General features: G+C 44.7%; 2 protein-coding genes across 6 annotated transcripts in view; one reads left to right on the top strand and one right to left on the bottom strand.

The window, feature by feature from the left end:
- LOC122618595 (protein TANC2) overlaps positions 1–16,289 on the top strand; it is a 50,257-nt gene extending 33,968 nt beyond the window's left edge. For 2 of the 3 annotated variants that reach the window (XM_043795160.1, XM_043795159.1), the window contains exons 5-7: positions 11,035–11,545; positions 12,214–15,569; positions 15,633–16,289. In XM_043795160.1, the coding sequence (XP_043651095.1) occupies positions 11,035–11,545; positions 12,214–15,569; positions 15,633–15,932 (4,167 nt within the window). In that variant the 3' untranslated portion in view covers positions 15,933–16,289. The remainder of the gene's footprint in view (positions 1–11,034; positions 11,546–12,213; positions 15,570–15,632) is intronic. The other variant, XM_043795161.1, reaches the window with a different exon arrangement.
- Positions 16,290–16,457: 168 nt separating this feature from the next.
- LOC122618597 (sodium-independent sulfate anion transporter) lies at positions 16,458–21,494 on the bottom strand. 3 transcript variants are annotated; one of them, XM_043795163.1, is made up of 6 exons: positions 21,345–21,494; positions 18,663–19,267; positions 18,327–18,602; positions 17,291–17,963; positions 17,057–17,236; positions 16,458–16,849 (listed from the first exon to the last, which is right to left on the bottom strand). In XM_043795163.1, the coding sequence occupies exons 2-6, from the start codon at positions 19,254–19,256 to the stop codon at positions 16,734–16,736; spliced, it is 1,839 nt and encodes a 612-aa protein (XP_043651098.1). In that variant the 5' UTR covers positions 19,257–19,267; positions 21,345–21,494; the 3' UTR covers positions 16,458–16,733. The 3 variants fall into 3 exon arrangements, with proteins under 3 accessions (XP_043651098.1, XP_043651097.1, XP_043651100.1); XM_043795162.1 differs by lacking the exon at positions 21,345–21,494 and adding an exon at positions 20,036–20,432; XM_043795165.1 differs by lacking the exon at positions 21,345–21,494 and adding an exon at positions 20,036–20,433 and having other exon boundaries at positions 16,833–16,959.
- Positions 21,495–21,572: the final 78 nt, after the last annotated feature.

Below are 21,572 nucleotides of genomic sequence, written 5' to 3'. Positions count from 1 at the left end.
TTTCTCCGCGGTGGATATGGATGTGGATGTGGTCTTGGTTGGACTGGTGATACCCGTATGTCGGAAGTGTGTCAGCTTGATATAGCGATCGTTTGCCAGCCAACGAGCACTTTACATAACTATCTATCTAAGCCAAGCCAGAAGCCGTTTAGGCAATTGCCGATCTCAGCCGGGGAGCTGGAAGTAGCAAGTAGCAAGTTGCAAGTTGCACGTTGGGAGTTGGCTACCCAGTGAGGTGTGCTGGGGTCTGAGAACTGTCATTAGATTAAGTGGCAGCTGGCCCCGTGGTCTCTGTCTAATTATCGTTTGGAAATCGTGTTATAAGCGCTGATCGGCAAAAAAAAAAGATACAAACAGCTATGAGCAGCTTTATATGTTCACTTGATTGTAAAAAACTTTATTGGCTTATCAGCTAAGAAAACGTTAAACCTCTATTTTATAGTATAATAATATTTTGTGAACTCCCAGTAATATCCTCATTTTCTAGTTTACACTTTATTTATGTTAAGACTAAACATTAAATAACACCGGTTTTAATTTTATTATGATATTTTTATTTAATTACGATTAAACTTTTTTATTTGACCACTGCTGTGTGGATACATATCCACACATATACCTCAAAGTTTGTGATTGACATGCACAGGCGACAAATCAAGTTGGCAAATGCCAGTGATTCAAATGCGAAATAGTTTGCATTAAAAGCGCCAAATAAAGCCGATATCGAGCAGCGATTCGCGTGCGATTCAGGCGCGTTTCCCAAGCCATTAGCTTGAACTAACCACTGAAACGCAAGGAAAATTGCGAAGCAGCAAACGCCAAGCGCGATTTTTATCTCGCATGCAATTTATTTTAACTTTTGGTCTGTGCCTCGTCTAATTGTCCATTGCTGGCAACAAATATGGCGTTAATTATCCACAATTTCGATAGCATCACGTATTAATGATTAGTGAAACCAAAAAAAAACGAAAAAAAAAAATAGCTAGTTGGGGAAGGTAATCAATCAAATGGAGCGCACCTTGAGTACGCGGCTGTATCTTTTACTTTGCGGAATGTCAAACATTGTAATTGGTATTCGATTGGATGGATGTGTGGCAGTCGCCGTGTATCATTAGCTCGATTTAAAAGCTGCTGTTTCGGTTTCGCAAGAGATTTATGTATTTAGTTGGCATAGTGCGACACCTGCCTGAATCCCCAGCATCTCGAACTGAATTCGATTGTGTGAAACCACAGGTTTCTTTGTCTGGTTTTTTTCCTTTTCTTTTCCTTGCTGCCCGCTGTGCAATTATTCATTACTGAACGCGATGACTTTCGACTGTGACATGTGTGCAAATATTCATGGGTTCAAGTTGAATCGAATGAGGGTGTGACCCAGGAACTCGAATGCAAACACATTTGTTCTCGATCGATGGCGATATAAATAAGATATGCACATTATCCGGCGATTCAATTTATAACTCATTAAGCTAAGCAAGAAAATGGCAGTCGGACAAGAATAATTGTATACTATATAAGACAAGAAATCAGAATAATATATTTACGAAGTGATGCCAAGGAACGATTGGGTGTCTGTAATACAATTAATTATCATATTCATACACTTGGCTAATATGTACTCTTCAAAACTGTTTCTATAAATGAAATGATACTTACCATATTAATTTTAATAACTAATCATTTAAGTATCATAGCAGGAAGTCCGTTCCTTTCAGGAAATCATTTTACATTTATTATAATTGCAATTCGATATCACTATATGTATTTATCCAGCTCTTGATAATGTGATTTACTAGAATGTAAAACCATTAATTAGCCGTCATTTACAACAAACATACAAACTGCACACTGACTTTCGCTCTGCCAACAATCATTCGCTTAATGACGCTAACAACAATAGCTGCAATCAGGCTTAAATGCACATTGAGAATGGCCATAGCCAACATATCATTTACTACCATAATCCGATGTCGAAGAAGCGACTGATTATTTCCACAAAGCCACAAACGCGTCATTGAACTCCCGGCGCGACTCTCGGGCGACAAAAAACGCGCGCAAGCGCCACCTGCTGGGCGCATAGAAAACGACCGTACTAACCGTCAATTTATCAATTTTCATAATATCTTGAATCAGAATTAGACTTTAATTAAGGCTGGCACACGGAGAACTTTTTGCTTTTGCCAAAGCGATTTGTAGTTTGGAAAATTGCCCAGGGAGTCAATTGAGAGGCCAGCAGTATAAGTCGCTAATTGGCTTCAGGTTGAGCCACTGGAAAGCACTTAGTATGTGTGTTTTGACCACATTTGCATGCAAAATGCAAATGAGTCAAAGGCTTTGCAGCAGTTTCTAGTTACTTGCGCCCCGCTAATAAACGTAAATTGCTGGAATTGTTCAATAAATGCCGCGAAATATGTCCATTAGCCGCCTCTTAGACATTTAACTACTTTGCACTAAACGAAGGCATTTCATTAATTTCAGCTTCTATTCGGAAGATATGTCTTTTGTTAACTCAGAATTAAAATAACTACATAATAACTTTTGTTCATGTTCCCATTCATTTCTGTATCAGTAAATTTGATTTGTAAGCTTTCATTATTAATAGTTTATCTTAATTAGGAAATCCAGTTAAGAAACTGCTAAATTGTCAGTGGGTATATAATAGACTATCCGTAATACACTGCTAGCCACTGCCCATTTCTTGAGTCATTTATTAAAAACTGAATCAAAATAATGGCCAACTATATGCCATTTTCAATTAATGGCAAAACATAATTTACGAAGCAATTCTGATAAAAATCCATACCATATCATAAACACACCCACATCAAATTAACTCGATTTGACTTCAGCTGGCCCGTATTTAAAATCAAAATAAACCGAAAACTGCCCACATCAGAAATCCGCAGAAATATATACAACAAATTACACGGCTTATCTTTATTGGCCCAAATTTCAATTTGCCAACAAGTAAATTGTGGCCTGCCACAAAGTGCAATTAGCGATTAAAACAAAAGGCCACAGCCCAAAATTCTGCACCATGATAAATGGAAAGAAAGTCGTCGCTTTCGAAGGGCTGACCAAAGAAAAGAAAGACAAGACATGGACATCAGTTGACTTGTCAGCAGAAATATGAGCCACATTGTCGGAGCAAAAGTACGAGACCAAAAGATGTCTGGCCAAAAAGCCATAATAAATGCGAAATATAAAACATACATGTAGCCAAATTAATCATTAAGTCGGGCGAAGAAAGAGCCAGCGGATAAAACACACCTACCCAAAACCCAACTCAACAAAATGAATCCAAAAGGGCTGGGCCAAAGTTTTCGACTCAAATTAATTTGACTGCGGGCTGTGCGAAAAGTGATAAAACATGCAGACACTTTTGGCTGAAACTGCTTTCATGAAGCGGCGGAGAAATGGGTGAAAATATTTGCATAATATGTGCAGAGAAAATTAGGTCCAAGCCACACTTACAAAATTATAAATGGCTTTAAATCTGGAATATATATAGAGTGTCAAATGCACTTAATTATATTTGTAACTCAAATCTCTTTGAAATATTATATGTTTGTACTTTGTAGTACATTCATTAGCCTACAAACATGGCCTACAATTGAAACCTAAATTGCTTACAAAAGTGCAAGCCACGAACTGCAATCAACGAGTTGGCCTTTTTAATTCGGATTGATCATGAAAGTTTTCACTTTCTAAGCTTTGGCCAAAAGGTAAATAAGAAGGCCCTAGGGCCCTTCAATCGTTTCCGGATTTGTCTGGAAAAAAGGTGTTAAAGTGTCGGCGTTTTGTTTGCTTAAAATGCTGCTAATTAAATTGGGAAATGCGCTGGACTGTTGATTGCTATAAATCAACAATCGTTGTAAATGCAGTGTGCATTGTAACTCAAAGTTATAAAACTGTGAAATGGAAAATATCTGGTTCAAGCTTATTCTTAAATATCCCCATAAAATGCATTAACCCCTAGCACCATCTCTCTTCATTAGGATCGCACTCTGCACTCCTTAGTTGGTTTTTACCAAGCGTGAGCTGGCCAAATGACTCTTTCCACCTGACCCATAAGTCAATAGTGGCAGCCTGGCAACCTGCATCTCAAGATTATTTACGCTCAACTAAGCCGAGCTCAAGTGGAGTACTTAGGCGACTGGAGAATGGATGTGGATTGCAGTGCCGCCTGGTCTGGTCCATTTCCATTTGCATTCGGCATGCCGAGCACGTTTCACACTCCCAGGGAAATCCACAAAGCAGCGGGGTCATAAATGACCGACCTGACCACGGCTCTCAGGCATTAGAAAGCCGAAAGCCCAAAGCCCAAAGCCCAAAGCCGAATGCTTATTGCCGCCTCAGAAAGTGCACATGCAATGCATTTTATGCCCAACTTGTTCTCGTTACGTTAACGCTTCTTCGAGTGCCTCGAATCCGTAACCGTAACCGTAACCGCCAAGCCCAACTGAAGCGCTCAAAAGTGCATTTCACTTTCCCAGAAATCAATAATGCCGTGATATTGAAGACGCCCCGCGTCTCGGATGAGTACGAGTGAGAGTACCTTTTGCTCCAATCAATCCCAAACAATTAAGCCCTACACTACAAAAACCTTTTTCCATATTTGTAGTTAATTAATGTGTTACGTTAATGTGTTACATAGTTAGATTGCTTGCCAGTCCAAGGAACCACTTTAAGCAGTCATGATTAAAGCTAAAACAAAGAATACTTAGTATATAGGATTTTATAGTAATATTTTGATTGGAAGAAAAGATAAATTAGATGACAGTGACTGTTTTGCTTTGGGAAACAATTTAGATGTGCCCAATTATCGTTATACCTTGCATCTCATTAATTAACGCATAAAGCGAAATACGTTTTTATGTGATTTTCTCGCTGCTTTATGATTTGTGAGCGCCTCCTTTCACGTAGCCACAAGTTTTATGGGCTATTGTAAAAAGCAAACTCCCCCCGAAAATTTAATTGGCGCCCAACTAGGGGCATAGTTTTCACTGTGGAAAGATGAGTACACTCATCGTATGCTAAGTGCACCATTATTCTGGCCCGCTCATGAGAAAGCCGATGGGAAAATCCATTTGCAACTCAATTGGGGAGCCGAGATGGAAGAGGCTACGCCAGTAGTAGTCAGTGGATGTCCAAAGTCCGATGGGTCAGATGACAGATAGCGAAAGGATTGTCAACTTTCGAAATGCCATAAATAAATGAGCCGGGTATATAACAACTTAATTTCGCCGGCCTGGTCGCACTTGGCAAATGCATTTGCATTTTTAGCATACTGCCAAGCATGTGAAGCATATAGTATATACTTGTATATTTTCTCACCCATTTCACCGAGTCAGGTGGCTGTCTCAATATCTCACCCGTTTATCTCCCCGTATCTCTATCTCTGGGTGTTTTCGGTTTTCCAGAGTTTGGGAGTTTGTGGTTTGGGATTTGGGATTTTGGCATGCTAGCCGCTTCCTCAAATAAATCGCACGGCATTTGCATGTTGAGAAACAATTTCTCAGCTCAGGTCGTGTGTTCGTTCGGTCTTGTTGATCTGGCCGGATTCGATTCGAGTCGATTGGATTGGATTATCTTGGCCCAGAGTTGGCGGAGGCCTTTGATATGAACAGCCAACAGTGCCAACACTGCCATAGCCACACGACGATGGTCATAATATTTTTGCGCAATTCGGTTGTCGTCGAGCGGCTTTTTCGACGCGATTTATCGATCGTTAAGTAAATGCATTAATTTTTCTCACCGCTCGTGGCCATGCTCGCAGAAGTAAAGAGGCTCAGCATGAATATTTTGTTGTATTTCGGCCAGCATTGATTTATATTGCCCAGTGGAAAACTTAATTCCCAGCTTGTCAATTAATTATGGCCATGTAGTGTGCGCTCTGTGGCCTTTAATTTCTCACTCAATTCGGCGGCAATTGTCGTAATGTCCGCAATGGCTGACATATTTGCTCCCAACAACTCTATATATCGTTATATCGGCTCTTGATAGCCAGTTGGATTTGTTTATCCAACTGATTAATGTTCGGCTCTTGCTTATTGTTGGGCAAGCTTTTCCACTTACCAGTAGCAGACCGATAGCTTTCACTTGACTGCAATTGAATGGCACTGCCATTCAGTCGGTGATCCTCGTAAAATTTGGTATTCAAATTGGGCTGACATCGGCCAGCACACACAACTTGATGCAAAATCTTAATTAAACAAAGTCTTGTGAGTGCCGAAATCACTTTGCCTTGAAGTGTTTGGCTTGAACAAAGCTCACACGGAGCAAAATAAAGCGTTTATTATGCTGTTTAGATTTAGTGTTATTTGCTGTACGATATCCGTTTCTAAATGGTTATTTGCCTCAGTGCAGCGTTGCATGACAAGGAAAACCAATTTGAGCCAACACCTCGCACTTGGCCAACATTCTAAGTATGATTACAATACAAGAAGTATGCTTTAATAAAGCCAGCCAGACGATTTGGCAATCAAATGCGCATGCATTAGCCAAAATGCTGAAAACCAATATACGATTTGGTACCCAAGTACCCAACAATGCTGGGCCCCAGATTTTATGGGCACTTTTTCAAAAACCGCCAACGATTTCCATTAGATGCCAAATGCAAAGTGGGCGATTTTTGCGGGCGCTTTTCAAATGCCAGCGCGTTTAAAATCGCGCAAAATCTTTTGCATGCGATTCGCTAATGCTTCCAACTAAATGATACTCGAACATTTTCATCCATATGCAAGATTCGTGATCATAAACATTTGTCACGGATGAATAATGCTGAGTGGTGTTTTGTAATGATTTCAAGGTTTAGAGGGCGGTTCGAATAAATATGGATGCCTAATTTATGTGAGATATCTCAAGAAGTAGTTATGAATGATTTCAGATAAGTATATGCCTTATTTATGTGAAATATCTCAAGAAGTGGTTGAGAACAAACATTATCAAATGATTCTAAACATGTATTTAAGCCTTATTTATGTGAAATATCTCAAGAAGTAGTTGAGTACTAACATTATAAATGATTTAATTTTGCTTTATTACCACCGTTCTTCATTAAAATTTAATTAAATATAAGAGCCTCACGTTTTCTTAGTCGAGCTTAAATAAATTGTTTTAATTTATATAATTATAGCTTTATTGAAAGCTTAGCTCGAGTATGATCCTAATAATTTCCTCAATTTAAGTAATCTAAAATGGAATCTTACTATTAATGCTGCCTCTGCCGCCTCCTTTCAATTTGGCCAGTTTTCAGCGCAATTTCCATGAGGTATCCACACTTGCTGACCCTCCGCTGGGTTTGCGTTGTTTATTTTATGACATTTAAACAATTATTTTTCAGCACAAGCAACTGTTGCTGAAGTATCATTTGATTTAACCAGCCAGTTGGCCGGGCCCACACCCTCATGGCGGAATGGTGGAATGGTGGCATGGAGGCATGGAAGTGGCCAAAACGAGTCTTGGCCAGGGATTGAGATTGGGATTGGAGTGCTGGTGGTGCTGCATTTGGCTGGTGTCACAATGTCTGGGACCGCCAAGTTCTTCGACACTGTTGCTGTTCTCGCAAACGCCCCGCAGCCAAACACGAGATGTATATTTTATTTTTCATAATTTAAAACAACAAAAAATAAAATACTTGGCCAAAAAAAAGCATGCATTTTGATATGAACCTGCTTTTGTTGTTGGCTCCAATGGCCGAAAATCGAATTCTTGAATGAACCATTAATCTTGTTGCCAGCTCGGTGGACTCGGTCATTAAATACCGCCGCTGTAATTGCAGTGCAGACACTGAAAAAAACGGAAAACTGTTGTATTCAAATAGTAACAATATATAGTAATAATATATAGTAACAATATAACAACATATAATCACATTTACTGGTAGACATGAGCTCAAAGTACTTGAATTTTGTATCTCACAAGCTCAAGTTATTGAGTATATTTTTCTCTCTGTGTGAGCCTCGTTGTCTGCCTCTGCGATTTTCTCAGTTTCGGTTTCGCTTTAGTTTTTGCGAGCAAATTAATGCGGGTTTGTCATATTACAATTACTGCCTTTTTCTGGCCCGGCTCTGTGGCAGCTGGCATTATTACACCTGCGCCTCAATGGGACGGCAGACGGCAGACGGAGCGACTCCCCCCGGGGTGGCAGCCACTTCGATCCGGTTCGGTATGGCGGTTTCACTCCATAACTCGATATGGTTTTTGGGCTAGTAGTGGGTCGGTCAATTGGCCCGTTCTGCTCATTTGTTTAGGCCACTGGGAGCGGCCAAAGTTCAGCCGAAACGGTTGACAGTTCATAAGTTTGCCAGCTTGATTTGTTCCTCCCAAAAACAAAATGTTGGTGTGTTCTCACGATTGTAATTTGACAAAAATTTTAATTTTAATTTGACTTGGTACAGAAAATATTGAGTAATGATGCTAGATTTAAATTGGTCATGTGGTAGATAAAGCAAATATCCATTAAGCCATAAGATAATCTGAGATACCCTACCAATCTGTGATGATATCAGAAAAATGCCCATTAAGTTGAAGTAGTAATGTAACCATGTCCAATAACATTATGATCACATACCTTGTAATGGACATTGACCTCTGTTTCCTAACAAATTGCACTATTTAATGGCATCCTGTTTCCATCTCACCAACTGCGATCATCTCCATCCAGCAGTGCAAATTTTATGCCTCTTTTTTCACGGTAGCCATGGCAACTCCTCTACACAGTGGACAAATTGGCGTGCGGGAAAAAGTGAAAATCACCTCTCGAGATGTGATTTTTTTTCAATTTTCAAATTTTCCACGGCCCCCATGTATGGCAGGCATAATTTGTTAATTATTTTCCAAAGCACAGCTCGTGCGCCGGCTACAACTTAATCAAAGTGATGGGGCCAATTAAAACGCCGCCGCGGGATGCGATAAGAGATCCCAGACCCCACGACGAACTAGTTTAAAGAAAGCCTTTCCACCACTCCAGTGAAAGAAAGAAAGGAGGGGTTTGGGTGCGCACTTGGTCTTGGTATCGGATCGGATTGGATTCGATTGGATGGGATTGGATTTTTTTGAGGCTGGGTTTGAGTGAAGCGCATCGAAACGGACCAAAGCGAACCGCAGCTTAATTACGATGAGATAGAGGCGGAACTCAGCCCACGGATGGATCAATAGATCCGCAGATCGATGGATGGCAGATCAGCGCCACGGAATTCCCCAGCTGCTCCCGGTGGCTTGAAGATCCGAGATTGAAGCCTGCCGATCACAGATATCCGCAAACGGAGACACAACAGAGTTTGTCACTGAAATGGATGGCACTGCACTGAGGAAATCGTCTTTCAAAGTGGATTTTGAACTGACTTGGTTTTAGAAATCATACATTTTTAAATTAAAGAAATATTCAAATTTATAACAAGAAAAAGCAGATCTGTATTTTTATTAAATGCAAGTCTTGAACATCTTCTTAACCGTGCAAAAGAAAGAAGTAGTAAATGGCTTGTGGAAGTAGCTAGACGATTGACAGTGGGCAGACTGGATCCTCCAGCGGAAGTGGGCGACTCATAGTCGTGACTGAAAGTTCAAGAACTTCCAGACATGTATACATCCGCTGGAGGAAGAGAACCAGAAACCAGAGCACTCAGACATCCGCGGGCGTTCCAACTTGTCAGCTAGGTGACTTGTCCAAATCACAATCATCAAGCGGTCCAAATTGAAAAGCTTCACAACCGCCACTCTTTCACTAACCAAAACATAATTTCAGCAAGTCTGTTAGATCCCCAATCGATGAGCTGAAATATGTTCGATCCTTTGCATTTCTTTGCTTTCAATTAATATTCCAACCATCGATTGCAGACCCTTTCGATACCTTTGGCTGGCTCCAAAGTCCAAAGTTCCTCCCTGGGTCCCAGCCACCTGCCCGTCAATTAATGGCCTCCGACTCCAACTTCAACTCCATCTCCGTCTGGCGGAGCCAACCAATACCAATTTCATCTTATTATCCCACACAGAGCCCAGAAACTGGTTCTCAGGTTCTGTTTCTGTTTTTGTTACTGTTCTCTTCTGGCCTGGAAATCACGTTTCTGTGCTTTTCTGTGCCATGTCCAGTCTCTCGGCCTACCCGAAAAAAATCGGAAAAAAGCTGAATTGGAGGCGAAAACCAACGCAGACAGAAAATGATTTGCAGTTCATTAAGACTCCAAGCCCCCGACCACAAAAAGGAGCCAGAGACTAGACGATGACTAAGACCTCGATGGAGGGGCCTTTGTGGCGCATGTGAATGAAATTGGTTTCGGTTTGTGTCCCGACAGTTGGGAGGACAACGGTCCACAGGCTGGACAGCAAGTAGGCTTCACAAGGCGGAGCTGCACTGAGAAAAAATCTAATCAAGAAACTGACTGTTTGCTCCAAGCTAGCTTTTCTTTCAATTGAAATATTGACTTGTGAAAAAGTTGTAATGTTTACTTGTGAAACCTCTTGTTGACTTTCATTTCACCATTTTCACAGATTATTTTAGCACCCCATTATTTGGGTTTATATTTGGATTCAAGGTTTTAGCGTCGCATAAACGAGTACTTTGTTTTTTATATCAGGGTAATAGCTTAATTTCTTCAAGTGCACTCTCCAGTGGAAACTTTTCAAAGTGTGCCCACCAATCCAGGCTGATCTTGACATGATAATTATGTCTGGTCCGGGTGGTAATGCTATCCACTTGATAAGTCTAACAATACTTTGGCTTGGGTCCACAAAGAGGTGGGACTTTTGTGCCTAGAAGCAGCGCCTCGTTGGCTCCGAATTTGTGGCCATTTGGACGCTTTCATCTGGGATGGCCCACACATGTGACCAATCAAAAGTAACGCCTTTGCTTTGGGGCTCGATCAACTCTGACGAAAGCTGTTCAAAATGTGCACAGAGAGAAAAGCTCTACGCTTACTTATGTACTTACTTTTAGACAATAGATAGACAAAGCAGCACAATATAATTGTTTCTCTGCATATTAACTTTCATCATCGATAAGTCCGAACTCATTGGCATACATATACTTTCTTGCAGCAGCACCGCCAGGAGTCGCAGTCGCCGGATTACCACCATCGCTATGCGAGCAATGGCAAACTGCCCCGGGCGGCGGCACTGTCTACCAATGGCAATGGATTTTCCACCGGCACCACGCAAACGGTCACAGTGGATGTGCACCACCATCTCGGCGGATTAGGAGGAGTAGGAGGAGGAGGAGGAGTAGGTGCATCCGCCGCCAAGCAGTTGATGGCCAACGGCAATGGCAGCGGCATCAGTGGCCACAGCCGCAGCAGCAGCCTGAGCCACAACATCCATGCGGCGGCCTACAGCGAACTGAGTGCCGCACCACCGGCCTTTGCCACACCGCCGACGCGTAGGCGGTTCTTCAACCACAAGAATCTGCGCAGTGCCCTCACTGGAGGAGGTGGCGGTGGTGGATCAGGAGTCGGCGGCATCGGAGGGGGAGCTGGCAGTGTGGGCGGCGGCCATCGACGCACTGCCTCCAATGGGGGTTGTCCCATTGACACAGCATCCATCCTGTCCGGAGGTAAGTCTAGAATGAAGTTTATGTTTATGGGTCGGGTTCAAAAGGTGGCAGTAAAAGCTTGAAAACAGCGGGCACAGCAATGTTACACCTGGAGAGGAATGGCTTTCAGTTAATAGGGATACAAAACAATCTCGAAGTAGAAATGCTCTCATCATCACATCCATCACTAGATCATCCTCATCAGCATCATCACCATGACAACCAGCCGGACGGCAAGGAGTCCAATGCCCTAAACACATCCACCTGCTCGGACTCGGCGGTCACTCGGAGGCGGCGGAAGAACGTCAGCAACCACAACCTGAAGACCTCCGCCCGCCATGGAGCCAGTAGCGAGAATCGCCTGAACAGGCTCAGTTTGGCCGGAACGTCCGTCTATGCGGGTCATCTGTCCTCTCTGGTCTTCGGCAAGATCAAGTCCCTGTGGAGCGTGAACTCCTCCAACTCCAGCGAGGCGGGACTGAATCAATTAGCAGGCATGGATCCGATCCACTTACGTTATCCGTGCATCCTCCTAATCTAAACGTTTCTCTTTGCACGTTGCATCCCCATTGTCGATCATTAATCCGTTCTAATTCTTGTAAAGATTTTGCATGAGTTTTATTTAAACTTATAGATAATTTCCTATTTCCACACATCTAATATGTATTACTTTGCCTTTCCTCTCATAGGAAGCGACGCCCTTGACCACCACTCCTCGCTCCTGAACGAGAAGCTGCAGAAGGATCAGCTCCACGCCCGTCTCGGTCTGCTGCTCAACGATCCCGGCAGCAATGGAAACAGCAGCAGCAGCGGAAGTGGTTGTGAACCCATCTCGGCCCATTCCACCACCAGCACCACGAGCAGCAGCGGCGTGGGAGCGGCCAGCACCACCACCAGTGGTTCCTCGCAGAATGTCAGTCCGGAGCAAACGTTGGCCAGCGGAGCCGGAATGCTTAGCGGCAGCCAGCTGTCGGTGGCCACCAGTCACGGGGTCAAGGAGGATGCACTGAGCCTGTGCGGCAAGTTCAAGGCCGGCTGCTCCATGCTGCACGTGTACGAAGCCTTACCCAGCAAGAGTCGCAAGGGAAATGTGCGGAGATCGACGCGTGGTCAGCAGGCATTCAGTTCGAGCTCATCGGCGGCAGCGGCAGTGGGTTCCAGGGTGACCGCCTCCACCTTGGCGGCTGTTCAGTTGGCCCTGAAGCCGTTGTTCTTCGAGGTGCCGCTGCAGGAGCCGGATCCTCCATACGTGGGTCGCCAGTGGCTGGGGCAGCAGTTGTCCAACATCCTGCTGGGAACCGAGACACGGGTGGTGCTCATTAACGGACAGCCGGGCACTGGAAAGACGGCGTTCTGCCTGCAGCTGGTGGAGTACTCGTGCTTTGGCCGCCGGCAGATGCAGGATGATCCCGATGGCATTTACAGCCAGCTCCAGTTGGGCGCCCACTGTGAGCGCATGCGCGGACTGGCCTCCCACATGGTGGGCTATCACTTCTGCCAGGCGGACGCCAATCTCACCTGCCAGGTGCCGGATTTCGTGCACTCCCTGGCCGCCCAACTGTGCCAGGCGCCGCAGTTGACCGCCTACAGGGATTACCTGCTTTCGGAGCCGCATCTCCAGGACATTCTCAGTGTGCGCGAGTGCATCGCGGATGCCGAGAGAGTGATGAAGCTGGCAATCCTGGAGCCACTGGCCCACCTTCACCGGGCGGGAAAGATTCCTGCCAAAGTGGCCGTCATCGTGGTGGATGCCTTGTGCGAAGCGGAGTACCATCGTCCCGATCATGGTCATACCATTGCCAGTTTCTTGGCACAGCTAACGCCACACTTTCCAGCCTGGCTCAAGCTGGTGGCCACTGTAAGGACGCAGATGTTGGAGCTGGTGAAGGCACCCAGCTACACACAACTCACCCTGGACAGTTGGGCCAGCAGCCAGGCGCTGCAGCAGGATATGCTGGATTACATTGGCGCCCGGCTGGCAGATAGTCCGGAAATTCGAATGAACATCGGCGGAGGAGGAGGAGGCCAGAGCTCGCAGTCGGGCAGCCAACCGCAGACGAAGTTCGTGTCCCATCTTCAGTCCCTCAGCAGGGGCTCCATGCTGTACGCCAAGCTCATCCTGGATCTCATTGCACGCGGCCAGTTGGTTATCAAGTCATCCAGCTACAAGGTGCTACCGGTCTCCCTCGCCCAGATCTTTCTGCTGCACTTCAACCTGCGCTTTCCCACCGCCCGTAGCTTTGAGCAGGCTGCTCCGATCCTCAACATCTGCCTGGCTGCTCTGTATCCCCTGACGCTGGACGAGATCTACTACAGCATGGAGGCACTGAGTCACGGACGGGAGGCACTCAGTTGGCCGGATTTCATGCAACGCTTCAAGCTACTGGATGGATTTTTGATCAAGAGGTTGGACAACACCTACATGTTCTTTCACAGCTCCCTGAGGGAGTGGCTGATGCGACGGGATGAGGGCGAGTCCAACAAGTTCCTCTGCGACGCCCGGCTGGGTCACGCTGGAATCGCTTTCCGATTGTCCCGGCTGCAGGCTCCATTGTCACCACAGCTCACCCTGGAACTGGGTCACCACATGCTCAAAGCACATTTGTACGGCGGAACGAGTCTGACGCTACTTTCTCCACGGGATCTGCAATCCTATTGGCTGGCGGGGGCGGCGGATAACATTTCCTCCTCGCTGGGCGCCCTGCGAAATGTCTACAGTCCGAACCTCAAAGTTTCCCGACTAGTTCTCTTGGCAGGAGCCTCACCAAATCACCGCACGGACTACATGGGAGGAGCTCCGATCCTTTGCATAGCTGCTCATGAGGGCATCCTTCCCATGGTAAGCCTGCTCCTGGAGTTCGGTGCCGATGTGGGTCTGACCAACAGTCAGGGCTGTACTCCCTTAATTCTGGCCGCCATGCGTGGCCACTGCGACGTAGTGCGTCCGTTGGTAGCCGCCGGCAGCAGCCTCGGCCAGCTGGACATCACGCAGCGCTGTGCCCTCGTTCATGCCGCCCGCATGGGTCACCTCAGTGTGGTCAAGTACTTGCTCGCCTGCGACTGGTCACCACGACCGCACTCCCAAGATGTCACCAGATCGGTGGCCTTGCAGCAGGCACTTATTGGCGCCGCCGCGCAGGCGCACTGCAAGATCCTTGAGGATCTGCTCGATCTCAATGAGACCGAGTTTGACCTGGACGTGAATGGCATGGAGCCAAGCAGTGGTGAACTGGCGCTAACCGCAGCCGCTCGTCACGGATGCGTTGATGTGGTAGGCATCCTGCTCTCCCGCGGCGCTCAGATCGATGCAAGGAATCGGCAGGGATACTCGGCCCTTTGGTTGGCTGTCAAGGAGGGTCACTGGAGCGTGGTAGAGCATCTGCTGCAACGTGGTGCCCTGCTGGATGAACCACTGGGACAGACAAGCAAGACGCCGCTGATGATCGCGGCGGAGGAGGGACATCTGGAGCTGGTCGAACTGCTGCTGGCTCGAGGAGCGGCACGAGAAGCTCAGGATCACGAGGGATTCACGGCACTCAGCTGGGCCTGTTTACGTGGCCACTTGGCGGCGGCCAAGACCCTCATAGAACACGGCTGTAATCGCCACCACGAGGATCACAACGGACGCACAGCCCTGGATCTGGCAGCCTATCAGGGAGCCGCTGGCCTGGTGCTCTATATCCTTGAGCAGGGCGGCAATCTGGAACACATCGATGTCCATGGAATGCGACCACTGGATCGGGCCATTGCCTGCCGCAACATCCAGGCCGTACAGGTGTTCTTGCGCAAGGGGGCCAAACTGGGACCGACCACCTGGAGCATGGCCATGGGCAAGCCGGAGATACTGGTGATACTGCTCAACAAGCTGCTGGAGGACGGTAATGTGCTGTACCGGAAAAACCGCTTCCTGGAGGCGGCCCATCGCTACCAGTATGCCCTGCGCAAGATCTCCGGACTGGAGCAGTTGCTCGAAAGGAATGCCATCTTCGCCCAGCTGCGGACCAATCTGCTGCTGAATCTGTCGCGCTGCAAGCGAAAACTGAATGTAAGTACCTAAAAATATGAGCTAAGATGCGGATAGGTGACTAACCATTTTTGTAATTGGCAGGAACTTGACGCCTCAATAGATTTGGCCACGCAGGCGATTGCCCAGAAGCCGCACAGCTACGAAGGATACTACGCCAGGGCAAAGGCGCGCATGGAACTCGGTGCCCTGAACGAGGCGCTGGTGGACGCCAATGAGGCGATGCAGCAGGCGGCCCAGAGTGGTGTGCTCTGCGAAGTGGTCGAGGTGCTGAAGCGCATCCAGGCCGAACTGCTCACGCGGATCAGCATCAGCAGCGAGGATCAGACCGGCAGAATGTCCAATGTCGCATACGAATCTCATCACGAGATCACCGATTTGTAAATGTCGATTGTTGTGTATTGTTGTACTCGTCGTATACCCTTCGAATTAATCGCTATTCCTACTTAAGAGCTACCCTAGACCTTACTTTTTGCTATTTATTGCCTTCGAATGTTTTTAATTTAAACCCACTGAAACTATCCTTGTAATTTCATTTTTAATTGTCTTTTTAATTTTGTGTCTACGCATGTAAAAATTAGTTTTATACTCTGATTTAGCATAGGCATCAGTTCTTATCCATAACGAATATTAAATAAATGCGAATTCATTTAAGATTGAATAAACACACTATTTTGCTATTCGATGCAGCCTTTTGGGGATATGCTTGAGCACTCTGGGCTGAGATTATAAAACTTTCCTCACATATTAGTGCATAATTTTGAGCTGTTTTTAAATACAAAATTGTTGAACAACGGAAATGACTTGAAATGAGTGGGAACATTTTAAACGTGTGCAAAATATTTTACAAAATTTAATTTCAGAACACAGTTAAAAGTAATTTAATTTATAAACAGAATTTAAAACAATTATGTAGGCTTATATATTAGTGTGTGTATGTACAATTAAAGCTTAGCTATTTGAGGGAACAATTAAATATAGGAATGAAGTAGTTGGAAATAAAATGTGGGCTGATTTAAATACTTAGATTAATCAGTAGGAAGATTAGAGAGCTTTAAATGCTATTTCAATGTAAAATAGCATTTAAATTTGTGGCCCATGACGGTGAACTTGCCATTAATAAGAACGTGTGCCACAACGTATACTTAAGTACATTTAAAATTAACAATGGTAGTTCCCTTGTATTTACGAAGATTTCCCATTGAGTTTACTCAGTTCAGTTGGTTCTCCGCCATCGCCATGTACCAACCGGGACTCGACGAGCGGTGCTGAAATCTGCAAGTGCAGAACGTAGTCGGCAGCTGGAAAACAAAATTGCAGTTACGCCAAGAGCTTAAAGTGGGGACTAAATGGAAATAGTGGGTGCTAGATGTGGCATGTTGTTTTGGGAAAAATCAGACATGGGTGAAAGCTGTGGATGAAAGCGGAGGAAACGAAAAGCGTGAGATACTTGCAATGCACTAGGGATGATATGCATAAATGAATGTTCTACTAGAAACTCGTCTCACTTTGCTCCAGAAGGAATTCCAAGTCATCGGGACAGTCTATCGTGGGGAAATCAATACTAGTCGACTCCTTCAGGATCACACCAATAGTTTTGTCCGCACTCATCAGAAACAAAGGCACATTCGCCTTGGCGAGCTCCTTTTGCAGGGAACCCATTCCTCGAGCTGCCGTAAAATCGAATTCTGGAAGAAAGCACTTTTAAATATCTATATGCAAAACTGAATCACAAATCATACCATGCACATGGGCGCAATCCAAGACCACAGGTGCGGTTCCATGAATAGTCAGAGCTTTTGAGATGCCCGAACGAACCCATTCGACGGCCGGGAAGTACAGTGAACTGTGCTTCGGGCGAATCAGTATGTAGTTGATGCCATTGGTGGTCTGGAGTTTGGAGACACTCAGCACGGGTCGGGCGGCTCGGTAAACCAGGAAAGCCACATCGGTACTCACGCCCAGCAGAAGACCGATCTCCACGCCCACAGCCAGACTCATTACGAAAGTAATGGCACCTGGGAGCAGCTCCCGCCGGCTGCAACGCCAGAGCGGCTTAATGACCTCGAACTCAATCATGAATATCACCGCCGAAATGATAACCGCACTAAGAGCGGCCTTTGGGATGTACTGGAAGTAGGGTGCCAGTAGGCCGAGCGCCAAGAGAACAAGTACGCTTGTGTAGCAGCCTCCCAGTGGCGTCCTTACTCCACTGGCGTGGTTAACAGCGCTGCGCGAGAAGGATCCTGTCACCGGCATGGAGCTGCAGAAGGCGCCACAAATGTTGCTCATGGAAAGTGCAACCAGTTCGCGCGTCGGACTCAGTCCGGCTCCTCCAAAGGCCTTCGAAATGGCTACATTTCCAAGCACTGCAATGATGGGAAGTATAATCATGGAGGGCCCCAGTTCCGAGAGCTGAAAATCATATTAAATTGAGTTAGTCAACTTCTTCAATTATCAGATAGTATATACATATGTACATAAACAATTCTTTTGCCTTTTTAGTTGCTCAAAAAATGTTACTGTGTCTATTTCATCTTCGTTAGGCGGGTGCAATTATTTTATAAACCTTAACCAAAATCCAGTAAGGGGAAATACAAATTTAAATTATTTTAATTTATTCAAAAGCTGTCCGACAATTAAAAACAAGAAATAAGTATCTTAAACAAAACAACAACAAGTCAGACTGGCGAGAACTTAGTTAAACAGATGTTAAACCTTGGTCATAAATTAATTCGGTCACAAAAAAAGTTAATTAGTCTACTTGTGCCCACTTACCATCTGTTCAAAGTTCTGTCTGATCTCAGTGCCATTCCTGTCCAGAATGGTGGTCTCAAACTTTGGCAGTGAGACGTTGGGCAGACCGCTCTTGACCTTCCCAGTGAGGATGAACGGACAGCTTTCCATTTGCTCGCATGTGCTGTAGGCCAGCACACTGGTCACCAGTACGACCAGCGCATTCCGACCAGTGGCTATTACCCAGATGCTTCCACTTATAAGCTGCTGTGTTCGCAAGTTCCGGATGCGACCGTCCAGCTTTACGTCTTTGAGTTTCTATGGGAATGAAGTGAGATTAGGGTATTTCGAAGGCTGCGTGTAAGAGGGTCTACTTACACGCAGAAGCAGCAGAACTATAATGGAAGTCAGACCAAGGGTAAAATCGCCTGTTCTAACTTTATGTAGATTTCCGAAGACGGAGCGCATGGTATTGATGAAATCAGAGCCGGAACCACCACGCAGACCCAGCAAGCCCTTTAGCTGGGAGGTGCCAATGATGACGGCGGTGGCCGAGGTGAAACCCACGGTAACAGGGAGTGATATTAGGTCCACCAGGGCACCCAGTTTCAGCACTGCCATTCCCAGCTCCACAACACCAGAGATGAGGCACAGGAGTATCGCGTACGCCGGACCCGATCCCAATCCAAATCCCGTGTGCCGGCTGGTCATCAGTGCGAGCAAAGCCGTGGGACCAATGGTCACCTGCCGGCAGCTGCCCAGCATGGCGTATATGATGCCGCCCACAAACGCGGAGTACAGACCATACTGGGGCTCCAGTCCGGCTAGCGTCGCGTAGGCCAATCCTTGGGGCAACACCGTCAGTCCGACCGTCACTCCGGCTATCAGATCCGCCACTGCATCCTGGCCGGTGTAGCCGTGCAGCCACTTTAGACCTGGCAGCAGGCGGTATCCCCAGTCCCTGAGGGTCATGGCTTCTATTTCTGTGTGTTAAATACAAAGCATTATCAGAAAACGTAGGATTATTGAATATAATAAGAATGAGTAAAGTATTGGACCCATAAGAGCAGGTAGAAGACACACATTACCACATTATTGAAAAAGATTAAAAGAGAATTACGTTGCAAATATTGAAGATCGAAAACGAAGGTTCAACGACATTTCCAATTCGCATAATTATACATTTGATTATGAGACGTCTGCGTGATAGACGAGCCCAGAGAAAAGAAGACATCAACTTATATACTACCAACCAATAAGCAAGTCGTAAATAAACGTCGAGAATTGAAAACCATAGACGAAATACGAGTTTATGGTAAATAGAAAAGAATAGCTGCCAGAATTACAAATGGCTCAGTGAGCAAACTAGATGGTATAAATTAAACAGAGCTAACAAAAAACAGGTTTGTGTTATTTTACATTTGCTGGAATTGAAAGTGAATAAAAAACACAAACGAGATTAGCAAGAATCCAAAAACAATCAAAGCTATTATCAGCACTTAAAAGAATCCTCTCTGAACCCACGGATATTATTACATATATCTTATTGCTGTGTTATTTAACCAACTGTGGTTCTTCTTATTGGTAGTGGATCAACTAAGGATTAATTTTAAAGATTTTTTAAAATTGGTAATGTTACCATATTTATATTTTTAAAGAGTAACTTAAGTAGGCAGCTGTTCTCAGGGCTATCCCACATAAAACCATCTAATCCAAAAAGTCTAAGTCCAAAAATTTGGTTGAAAACTCACGTATTTAAACAAATGTTTTGATGTTGTTTTCTGTGCGAAGGGCGCGTTCCATTCGAAATGCGAGTTCTTTTCGGTTCGAATTCTTCTCGCCGGAAGAGCGGAGAGCTCTGGAGAAGATCAGGTCGGTTCGGCAGCTGGCCAGAGACTGAGGAACGATCGCGGGAACGAAGAGTTCCTGATCAGTGATCACACGACCAGCTCAATTAGCTGAACAAGTGCAAAAGGCGGAGCTGAAAGTATTGGTTCGGGTCGCTGAAAACGTGATCGAATTGCTCGATCGTTGAAGACGAATACGCGCACGAGATACGTGCACTTTAATTGAATTTCGCTTTGTTTACAAACTATTCCTTTCAATTTAGAGCCAATAATTATGGCGAAATTGTTTGCTTGTTATGTCATTTGCAAACGCCACAATGGCAAATATTTGCCAATCGCTTATGGAAAGAATGGGGAGTTTAGAATTGCTATTAGTTCCAGCAAGCAATGATAATGCGATTTATACAATGTTGACAATTTTGCAGCGTTTATTAAACTATTAGCCAGCATTGTGAAATATGAATAGAATATCGTGTGTCTTAAAATTATCAGAGCGATTAACTAGAATGATTTTATAAAAAAAAACCTATAAAGGGGAGGTGTAAATACTTCGATCATGTTAGAAAACTTGAAGTGGGTTTGTAGATATTTAAATGTATAATAAAAACAAACTAAATTTGGCATTTTGTAACACAATCTTTAAAGTTCTATTACTAGCCGACCTTGTGGGTTCATAAACTATTGAATTCCAGAGGTCAGATAAGAAGAAAAGTCCTAATCAGTACGGAAACGTGTAGTTCAAGTGGTTTTATCAGCACTTTGTAACCGGAATCGAACAAAAAGTGACAAACGTGCGAAAAGTTTATTAACCCTTCGATGAAACTGGAGAAATCCGTTCTTTGCCGGTCCACGAAACCAAAATAATTGGAGGGATCAGTGGTTACATACCGAAAAACATACATGTACATACATACATATATAAACATAATTGCCGATTGTTGAAAGACTGAGCTTTATTTATCTTTTTTGCTTTCTTTTTTACTTTGGCATGCCTCAAGAAACTAGTTTTGCACTGTATTTGTGTAAATGTAAACAAAGTGAGAAGATACGAAAACAGTTGATTCAATTGTTTAGTATTGTTTGTTTATTTATAACGCGAGCCAATTCCTGAAGAATTTGCACAAACAACAAATGGGTCAAGTTAAAAGGAAAGTGGCACAGACGTAAAAAACCAAAACACTGGATTTGTGGATTCTTACTCATATATTATTACCTATATTTATTTATCAACTATTAACACTTAACATTCAAGTTAAAAAACTCGCAATGCAAACACTTTTACCGGTGAAATTGAAATAAATAAATTTGTTTGCTTGCCAGCGAACAGCTGAAAGTACAGAGTTGCCACCGCTCACGAACTTTCACAGTTTCACTGGCGACCTCTAGGCGGCAGTTGTAGCAAGTCAGGGCAATAAGTGCTTGGCAGCACTAAAATGGACAA

The sequence above is a fragment of the Drosophila teissieri genome, chromosome 3L (assembly GCF_016746235.2).
Source record: "Drosophila teissieri strain GT53w chromosome 3L, Prin_Dtei_1.1, whole genome shotgun sequence".
Classification (NCBI taxonomy): domain Eukaryota; kingdom Metazoa; phylum Arthropoda; class Insecta; order Diptera; family Drosophilidae; genus Drosophila; species Drosophila teissieri.
This window is presented reverse-complemented; position numbering and strand designations above follow the sequence as displayed.